This window comes from Anneissia japonica, unplaced genomic scaffold, assembly GCF_011630105.1.
Source record: "Anneissia japonica isolate Jap-2015-1 unplaced genomic scaffold, ASM1163010v1 scaffold670_len1213532_cov191, whole genome shotgun sequence".
In the NCBI taxonomy this organism is placed as follows: domain Eukaryota; kingdom Metazoa; phylum Echinodermata; class Crinoidea; order Comatulida; family Comatulidae; genus Anneissia; species Anneissia japonica.
In genome coordinates this window covers 998,408-1,008,364 of record NW_022693499.1, presented here as the reverse complement: position 1 = coordinate 1,008,364, position 9,957 = coordinate 998,408, and the positions used below count along the sequence as shown (strand labels likewise).

General features: G+C 34.7%; 1 protein-coding gene across 1 annotated transcript in view; it reads left to right on the top strand.

Annotated features, from left to right (window-relative positions):
* The first annotated feature begins 2,231 nt into the window (after positions 1-2,231).
* LOC117100770 (fibropellin-1-like) overlaps positions 2,232-9,957 on the top strand; it is a 31,483-nt gene continuing 23,757 nt past the window's right edge. The window contains exon 1 of the mRNA XM_033240584.1: positions 2,232-2,641. Within this exon, the coding sequence (XP_033096475.1) occupies positions 2,591-2,641 (51 nt within the window). The 5' untranslated portion in view covers positions 2,232-2,590. The remainder of the gene's footprint in view (positions 2,642-9,957) is intronic.

Here is a 9,957-nt window from a genome sequence, read left to right as displayed (position 1 = left end):
ATAGTCCTGAGGACAGGACGAAATATTCGTGCCTAATAAAATTATCTTCCTATAATACGTCATCTGTGTATGATTTTTTATCGTTTCAATGTCTATTTATTAATGCCTACTTTATATATATATATATATATATATATATATATATTGTAGGCATATTTAATGAGCTGGTAAGCAGTGTGTGTGTTACCAATAGGGACTCAAATAACCGTCCCACCTCCTACAACTCTTTAAATAAATCACGTAGAAAATATGTAAATATATTCAGATTCAGGTTCATTTATGCAAATGAAGCTTAATGCTTCTATTATAGCTATTCATTATGTTTTCTTTACCGGTAGTAAATTAAATTCAGTAATCTCATTTAGACTCGATATGAAATTTAGGACAGATTGTGAAATTGAATATTGTGATGTTGCCGTCTCGAGGCCACAAACCTACCATTAAGCCCTCGAGGGTAGGATATTAGTTTTTATCTATTCTCAGTAGGCTAGCTATAACGTATACGGTATACGGTGTATATAGACATTATTATTAGAGTATTATTATTTAGATTTAGGTGCACTGCAGCAAAATCAGATTTTTTAATGCATCGTTAGCATTTTCCATTTAATAGTCACGCCACAATAGTCATAGTGACTCACTAGATTACCGTATATTATTATTATTATTATTATTATTATTATTATTATTATTATTAATTATTGTTATTATTATTATTATTATTATTATTATTATTTTTGTTGTTGTTATTGTTGTTGTTGTTATTATCATATTTATAGTTATTTTTATATAATAGTAAAATAATTACCGGTAATAATTATTATTATTATTGATGATGAGAGTAATGGAAGTGAAGATGGGATATAATATCGATGATAGTGATAATGATGCTATTTGCTGTAGTGTATGCGGGGGGGGGGGTGAGGTGAAGTTGCTGACAATCATCAAGAAGATGATGAAATGGTATAATCATCACTGACGTTGCTGTTGGCTTGACAATGATTATGATTATGATAATAATAATAATGGTGATAAGGTGATAGTGATACATTTATGATATGATGATGTGTCTGGTGATAATGTGATGATATCCAGAATACGATTGTGATGAAGATAGTAAGCCTATAAGTACAGTAATTACTGTAGTAATGATGATTGACTATGATGAGGATGTTATGATCAGTAATAGTCAGAGACTAATGACAGAGGTGGTTGTAATGTTGAGGATGGTAATGATGACGATGAGTTGATGATGACTTATAAATGATGATGATGTTGGTGATGTCGATAGTTTTGATGAGGATGATGAAGATGACGATAATGATGATAATATTGATTATGACGATTTGATGATCAGTTAATGGTGCTGAGGCTAATGACAGAGGTGATTACAGTGTTGAAGATGGCAATGATGACTGATGTTGATAATGATGATAATGATGATAATGACGATAAGAATAATGATGATGTTGATGTTAACGATAAAATGATGTTGATGATGATGATGACGACAATGATGATGATGTTGTTGATGATGATGACAATAATGATGATGATAATTTGATGACGATAATAACGATGATGATGTTGATGATGACGATAACAATGATTATGATGAATACGATGATGATGATAATAATGATTATGATGAATACGATGATGATGATAATAAAAAAATGTAATTTGTTGGCTATTTATGATGACAATTATTCTAATTGTTTACGTTGATATACCGATGATGACGTAGAAGGTAGTTGCGGTAATATAAGTTTCGTTATGATAGCTGATCACTCTAATTACCGGTTTCATTGAATCCTCTCAGAATCATTGCAAATGTAATCGTCCTACATACTTTATTGTTTAGCGTTCTGTTTATTATTGATTTTAACTTGAAATCAATACTGTCTTCTTCTTGGGATCGAAATGCACATTACACTAAATATAAGATAAATAATAACAAATAAGAAAATCTGCCGTGTGCTCGCGCGTTTTTAGCATTATCACTTTGTTCCTTTCAAATAACATTGTGCAGCAACAGACGAAGTAGAAATCTTGTAAAAATTGATTTAGAGTAAGGTGGTAAACCCATTGAGTAAATATTTTGCCTATAGTAGTAGTACAGTACTATTTTCCATTGGGTAATGATATCATATCGATCACGGTGTAATGAAGCAGCGGTACGTTGCCGCGCCGCACACAACTAACCCACAATATCAGTCCGCAGCTAGAGTATCGTTTCCGGAGCTGGAAAAGCAATCAGCATGTTACCTGTTATAAAGTTATGATGAACTCAATACTGCAGAAGAATATGCCAGATATTATCTATGTCGAGATAATAGGAAATTTATACCGCAACGTCTAGGAATAAACAAAACCACTTTCGATACCTGACTTTGGATGGGATCTCATAGATATGATTCACGTTCAGCGAGTCTTTATATTTTAGTCAATTTGATTTCCAATTATTAATTGCGATAACGCTAGCAAAACAAAATTCAACTAACCAATCAATGGTTATGGTATTCTTGGAAATATATTGACTATCTTCAATATTTGAAACACAAACTTGGCTTGAGGAAAATACTTCAAAATGCTGCTAAATAGAGCGTTGCGAATGTTATTCGTAGCCTATTCATATTTGGTGAGTATTTCTGTCTGTGAATAACAAAACGATTAAAATGTAAATTTTTAAATTGTATTTTTTTCATATTGTAATTTCAAGCCCAACGTATATGCTAGGAACTGTTTATGAATCTTTGTAGTATATTTTTCGTTGAGCTTATCCATATGCTTAGAAAGTACAGCGTGCGCTCAATTGTCCTGCCCTAAGTGCGTCAAGTACGGTAATAGCATTGACGCGAAAACAACATGTTCGATTTAACCATGGCTCCATGATTTAACGACATATAGTTAGAGTATGTTAGATTGCGTATCTTGCGATGCCTGCATTTAACCATCATAACTGATCCGCGGATGCATTAACTCCTTTTAGAAGCCATGTCGCGCAATAAGTCTTCTCTCAACGGTCATATTACCAATAAATGACCATACTTTCAAGTACCCTAACGCGCCATGTGGCTCATTTCAAAAGAGGCTTATTATCTACTTTGAGTCGGAAAACGGACCGGTCAATGATGCGCGAACCAATATTACATATTAAATATTCCCACTAACTAGGTATTATCCTTAACCGATTTCCCGGTGTTACCCGAATTCGAAATAGGCCTACCTGACACATAAGTTTATTATCCCATGCAACAAAAAGATAGGCCTAGTTTATGCTTAACATTATATCATATTGATGAATTATTTTATCGACAGAATCCGTTCAACAAAGTTGCATCGAAAGACTGTATCATCCATCTTCCCCATCCACCACCCATTGTCCTCCCTTTGCAATGGGTAATTATATTAAGGCAGTATGGGGGCTCTTTGTAAACTATTACCTATCGTATACACGAATGTTACTATGGTGATTAATATCGACGCATTACGCTGTAGCCATGAAAAACACACACAGTTGCCATTAGCCGATTTAATACACAGTTTCTATTATTTTGTTCACCAATAAATTCTATTTTAGATCGACGGTTTTATACCATGGGATTACAATGTTAAGCGAATGTTTTTTGTATGAGTTTATTATACGTACCTCTCCGACCTTAGCCTATACTGGAACTAATACAATATTCCTGTTTAATATTCTACTACATCATAGTTGGCGCCACCCCGATGAAGTATAAAAGAATACATTTAAATATATTATAATTTAGATTATAATAATAATGTGATTTATATAGCGCCTTCCCAAAATGTCCAAGGCGCTTCACAGTTCCTAAACCACCTGATATCAAAAGTCTTACAAAAATAGAATCATTATTTACAAATAATTAAAAGGAATAGGTAATTGATATTATCAAAAGATATGATAATACAATAAGAATAATTTATATAATCTTACAAAAATATTATTGTTAATTTTACAATTATTATTATTATTATTATTTACAATTCGATAAAAAGCAAGATTAATAATATTATTCAGGTCAATATTTAAAATATATAAAAATACACAAGATCAAATTTAAAAATTGCCAAAACCAAGATCATCTAAACGTTGAAATTAATAGAGCATTCTTAAAATTAGTATTATTAACTATTAAACTTTCCAAAAAGAAGCTCAGACAAATTACCATTGAGCTCCTCAGTTTGCGTGCGGAGCTAACAGACGCTGGGGCCAGGGGCCACGTAGGGCCCCCAGTCGGAGTCCAGTGGGTGAAGGTCTGTCTCTTATACACATCTAGATGTGTATAAGAGACATGTATAGGCTTACGTGTTATGCCCACAGTCCATCGATATATCTTTTTTGATTCACGTATTCCTCTACAAAGATTTTACTGTTATGTGTGGATAATGAAACGGCGGCCTACGACCACCTTATTTCTAAACTCCTGTTGTAAAGTACAGTATTATATGGTATTTCATTTGAGTATGCCTTCAGTGCACATATATTATATCAGATAGGCCTACTCAAAGTCAATCGTGCCGTCATCACTGCAGCTCTCAACGTTATTTTCCTATCCCCAACCGTGCACTAATTTTTCATTAGTGCACGGTTTGCTCGAACTTTTTGGGGTTCGTGTGCAAAAAAACCAATTCTACTTATACATATTGCGATGAATTTTAGGCTTAGCCTTATTGGTAGCCACTATAGGCCTAATTTATATCATAGCTCTATGATGTATGATCTTCTGACTACAATATAGGAAAAAGCAAGTGGTTAATGTACATAGGCCTAATTTATAATTTAGACAGTTGCCTACTAAGAGCCGTTTAAAGGTTTATCTCCCTATAGTAATAAATACGGTAGGTCTAAATACTACAGGAAAGCCTTTGTTTTTGTTCTTTTTTTTATTTACCCGCAACTGCGGAAACGCTTCTGTTCTTAGCATGAATATATAAAACCAGCTCCATTATCTCGGTATTGGAAATTCCTGCTTGTTTGAATATTTTATGCTTAGATTTTAATATGAATACTGTAGGCGTATACTTCATTGAAAATAGCATGTATGTTAACGATACAAACAGTGGTCACATTCAATACAGCATTCCAACTTGAGACCACTTCGGGACCTGAACATTTGGGGTGGTCTCGGAGTTCGGTCTCCAATTAGAGGGCTAGCTTTGTGTTATCGTTATTTGGTTCTTTGAAAAAGTGGCCTCAGATTGGAGGGGTATCGGAATTAGAGGGGTCTCGAAATCTTCATCAAACTTGGTCGAAGCAAAGCCTATAGTAAAGATGTTCTTAGTAAAAATTTCAATTATACATATGTTTGTATTAATACATGTTATAACTCTTAATTACTATGCCGGATCAACGCAGTTTAACGCAATTTGCGTTTATTTAAGCGTTTCAAACTAATTAAAGTTAGGTTTAACGAAAATTTACCGCCAAACAATTTTTGCACATTAATTGCAAAATAATGCAAACATACTGCAGAAAAAAAAATAATTTTATTGGCTTTGGTTGTATGGTGCTATGTACTGCACCATCAGCAATACCATAAAAACCAACGTTTGAGCTGGTGCAAATGTTCAAATGTCAATTGTATGCATTATAGTAAGAAAAATGTACATGCAAAATAAAACTCAGGTCACAGAAACATTATTCGACATGCATCTGAATAGCACGGGGAATGAATTAGCTTTTGCGCTTATTTGTTTATTTCACGAGTATGCAAATTAGTAAAACTGAGGCTTAACAGCAAAATAGATCACTAATGGTCATTAATACACTTAAAACTCAGCACCATTAGCTTCCTGCTGTTCCAAGCTTCTCGACTAAATTGCTGTTACTCACACCCATACGCTACTATTTCTTTTCACACAGATTATAATACACTGATAGAATATAAATAGTGCATCATAGTCTCTTTTTTGAGAATGTAATTTGAAAGACACTAGAGGTGGATCCAGGATCATAGGCGGATTCAAGGAGGTGGACAACCGCCCTTCCTCCTTCCTATTTTTTAATTATTAAAAAAATAATGGAGAAAAAAGAAAATTATTTTCAAAGTTAAATCTGAGAGTATTAGAGGTGCCATAATCATAAATTTTCTTACCTCAGCCCCGGCCATGGTGAGGGGCTGAGGCGGTCTATATCCTCAATCTGTGAAAGTTCCTCCAAGGACACTCTCTAATTTGAATTCCTGGATCCGCCACCGAGGATGTTTTGCCGAAAACATGGAAATGGTGGGGAGGGGAGGCGAAAAGCTAAGAACCTACACTACAGTTCTTCTAGCGTGGAGTTGGATTTGTTCATTTGCAGCCCAGCAAACTCAGGGGCTTCAGGAATATGACGCCCCTGGGCGTAATATTCCTGAAGCCCCTGAGTTTTATCCATTTTTAGTCATATTAGTCACTTATAATACTATATGACAATTTCACGCTTGGTTAGAATTTTCTTGTTACCAACGAGTAAATTTCCCGTTTGCCGTCATTTCTTCATTCTTTCTTTCTTTTAATAATATTTCAAGAGGAAATGTACCGCTCAGCAAGGCTGATTTTCAGGGGAGTCCTCATCACAACAAACAAGTTACAAAAGAGACACAAGACACAAGTTACAAAAGAGACACAAAGCAAAGCATCAGCCACTAAGTCTCCCCAAATTTAACTAGACTAGTTTAACTGTTTTCTTTCGCTATTTTCTGTAACTGTTTTTGTTGCTTTGAGGGCCTCTTTAAGTCAGCTTTGCTGTAAGAGTCCCCTCGTGAAATATTAAAAAAAGAATAAATAAATAACTTTATACGCTTTACACGAACCAACTGTCTTCATCTTTCTGCCATTCATTTGTTCCAAAGACTGGAATAAAACTACTGAATGATGTTTAAAAAAAAAAAAAAAACCCCAATTTTTAAATTTTTCCCACAACATTTCACTCTGAAATGTCACATTAAAATCTAGTTTATTTTTGGTTATTATTGAATTCGATTATAATATTAGGCCTAATGTATGTCTAGGTTAGATTTGTGGTAGGTTTTGAGAGCGGCTAGCGCAGTCGGCTAAACTGATGGTAGCTACTGTGTGTGAGCTGAACCGCGGGGATCTCCTGCTCCGTGCTCTCATTGTGTTTCTGGAGGAGCTGGAGGGCTAAAATGTAAGTTTCAATAAGCGCACCGTCTTTCGGATGACACGTTTAAGCCTTGGTCATATGTTCAGTGGCGTCACGGATTTTGTGGGGCCCTGGCGCTGACTGTTATTGGGGGCCCTAATAAGCCAGGCCCGTAGACAGAATTTTCAATTGGCAGGTGCGTTTTGAGAGAGGAAACGGGCCTTAGACTGGGGGGGGGGGGCGCTAGGACTCCGCGGGGTGGTCGAATCCCTCGGAAGCTCAGACAAATTACCATTGAGCTCCTCAGTCAAATTATTTTAAATTCTCCATGTTTTCATTGTTTTTCAGGTTATCAGTGTAGAGAGAATTCATTCTGGTGTCAGGCTCTTAGTCCATTATTCTCTCTTGGCATACCGCTACCTGTCTTTTATGTACTTAATTGCTTTTACTTTGTAAATTTTTGTACAAGGAAATGTCGAATGTTTTATGTATGTGCAGAATTTTTAATAAATAAATAAATACGCAACAGTCACTGGGAGTTTTGGCCAGGGAACAGTTAAACCATGTTCCCTGGTTTTGGCGTTTGCAGTGGCGTAACGTCTGCACTCTTGTGCGGCGGTCCGCAGGGTCCCCGACCCATCCTCTATCTAGAACCCAGACATGACCCAAAAGGGCTTTGTTGAAAAATAACTGTATAGTGTGTCTCTGACATCGACTGTAGGACATATATTATATTATATTCAATGGCGGATTAAAGGGACACTTACGGCCCGGGCCCCCTAAATTTGTCAAAAATAAATTTAAAATGGAGACAAAAAAAAAATTAAAGTATAGAGTGCCATTTCTGGCCATTTGGAGGTGTCATAATCATAAATTTCTCAGTTCTAAACATGGTGAGGCTGAGGTTTTATAGACCCTCCATGTGAAAGGCCTCCCTATACTTTAAATTGCCGGATCCGCCACTGATATAATATAATTTATTTCGTCGTTAAAACATCATCACAGTAATAAACCTGATTAAAAAACGAGCTCATCTGAAATCCCACGGAATTGGTGGCCGTGACTCTAAAAGGACCCCCAGTCTCACTAAAGTCAGAGGGCTAGCTCCCAGTCCCATCGTTACGACACTGAGAGTTGGGTAACATCTGCTATTGCAGTATATTCATAGGGCAGTGACATTTAGACTCCCTATACCCACTCGTCAAGAGGTAGAGGACTTCTCACTATTTTAATTTCAGCTGTAATTTTAAGTAAACGAATATTAGGTCTAAGTGAATGATGTATTAATATGCCCATTCAGGGAATAATAAAAAGAAAACAATTTAATCATACTTGAACGCACTAAGATTAAATTATAAATTCGTGCTACAAAACAGAAATAAATCTGTGAATATGAAAAAAAAAAATATACGGTAGTAATAGTATGATACGCGAGTTCTAATTTCTATCTACCACAAAAATAACAAAATTAACATGATGTTAGTTGTAGACACAAGCAATGTTCAATAATAATAATAATATTTTAAAAAAAAACCGTGGCGTCTAGTTGTCGATCTAAATATAACCAATTCACTCGAAATACCATATCTGCACTGGCAAGTACTGTTTGATCGCTAGACATCCACGGTTTACGGTCGTTAAGTAGCCGATACACATTATGAAGAAACAGAAATCTGCACGAGCACTCCTTTCTTTCGGCGGAAGGATATAGCATCAAGCCGGAAATAATCTAATGGACCAGCCATTTTTTATAGTTTAGGGTTAGAATTATTGTTTACGAACAGGAAAAGATTTTATAGCAGATTTACAATAACATGCGCCTGTCGGAAAACTAGTTTTAGTATACACACTTATGTGCTTTTTTATGATGTGTTTGTCAAATCGCTTTAAAGTATGATTTATTTATGTACCATAATTTTGATGGATTGTTCATACGACTAAATAGATGAACAGGATAGAGGTAAATATTACATTTTACACGGTGTTCATATAATGAAGAGTAACGAAACATGGGCCGGCAAAAAGAAACAAATAAACACTATTAACACTGTTGATGTGCACAGCATTGTTATTAGGCTTATTAATATGATTATTACCACTATCATTAACATTATATTTGTTTTTATTACTGCGATAAGAATAATAATAATAATAATAATTATACAGTAACAATAATAATAATAATTATTATTATTATTATTATTATTTAATTATTATTATTATTATTATTATTATTATTATTATTGTTGTTGTTGTTGTTGTTGTTGTTATCATTCTTAATACCACTCATTAGGCTTTTATTATTATTAGCCCTTTGTTTTATAATTTGGTGTAGAGCGCATAGATACAACATAAAATACCAATAAGGTACCGTATGCGTTATTGAAACATACAATTTCTTATTGTAATTTTAGTGTATTTTAAACTTTGTGATACGTCACATTGTACAGAGAAAACAGGTTTCATGTATCATATTCCATGCCAAATGTAATAGTTAAAATAAACTTTAAAATGTTCTGAAATAATGCCAAGTTGCCCGTATCAGCGTAGTCCACACGTTGTTGGTTGAGGCTGCCCGGAATGGACACCGTACTTGAGTAATTAGACATCATCAATGATAGCGCAGATGCCGACTGGGTAAAGAACCGCTTCACTGTCCAGGGTCCACCTAATTTAAGGCAACTAGCCTGATCTAAAGCAAGATATAAACAATGCATTTGACTCATTTCTCGGCAAACATCAGTTCTATACTACTCTTGTTAAATGGTATAATATATATTTTGTTAAATACCTCCCTATTTTCTCCAGTTCTCTAAGTTATTGAATTTCAAAGTTCACACCTAGGT